At 56.5% G+C, this 586-nt stretch overlaps 1 protein-coding gene across 1 annotated transcript; it reads left to right on the top strand.

Moving 5' to 3' along the window:
* Positions 1-14: 14 nt before the first annotated feature.
* LOC111660689 (brefeldin A-inhibited guanine nucleotide-exchange protein 3-like) lies at positions 15-370 on the top strand (the record flags this gene model as incomplete). Its single annotated transcript, XM_023414052.2, has 2 exons — positions 15-150; positions 229-370. Coding segments are annotated over exons 1-2 (266 nt in total), but the record flags the coding sequence as incomplete, so codon positions are not given.
* Between the last annotated feature and the right edge of the window lie 216 nt (positions 371-586).

Raw genomic sequence — 586 nt, 5'->3', positions numbered from 1 at the left:
GACAGCTGCTGGCGAAGATCTACAAGATGCCGTCCAAGCCCGTGTTCCTGGGGGCGCGGCTCGCCAGCCTGCCAATGAGAGCGCAGGAACGCTCCGTCGGCAGCGAGGACGGGATGGACTGCGTCCTCCAGGAGTTTGACGATGACACAGGTGAAGACGTCACCGTCCCTCTGCTCGTCTCTTCCTCTGCGCTCCGTCTTTAACACACCTGGTGTTTCCGTCCCGCAGGTCTGATCCAGGTCTGGATTCTGTTACTGGAGCAGCTCACAGCTGCCGTGTCCAATTGTCCTCGACAGCACCAGCCCCCAACCCTCGACCTGCTCTTCACCCTGCTCCGAGAGGTCACCACTGTCCCAGGTCACACACACACGCACACACAGACAGAGACACACACACACACACACACACACACACACACACACACACACACACACACACACACACACTCACACTCACACTCACACTCACAGAGACATACACACACACACACAGACATACACACACACACACCCTCACAGAGACATACACACACACACACTCACAGAGACATACACACACACACACACACAGAGACATACACACACAC

This window comes from Seriola lalandi, unplaced genomic scaffold (genome assembly GCF_002814215.2).
Source record: "Seriola lalandi dorsalis isolate HSWRI2012SDOR001 ecotype SW California unplaced genomic scaffold, Sedor1 jcf7180001991235, whole genome shotgun sequence".
In the NCBI taxonomy this organism is placed as follows: domain Eukaryota; kingdom Metazoa; phylum Chordata; class Actinopteri; order Carangiformes; family Carangidae; genus Seriola; species Seriola lalandi.
The sequence above is the reverse complement of the archived record's forward strand: the minus strand, read 5'-3'. Positions and strand labels throughout refer to the sequence as shown.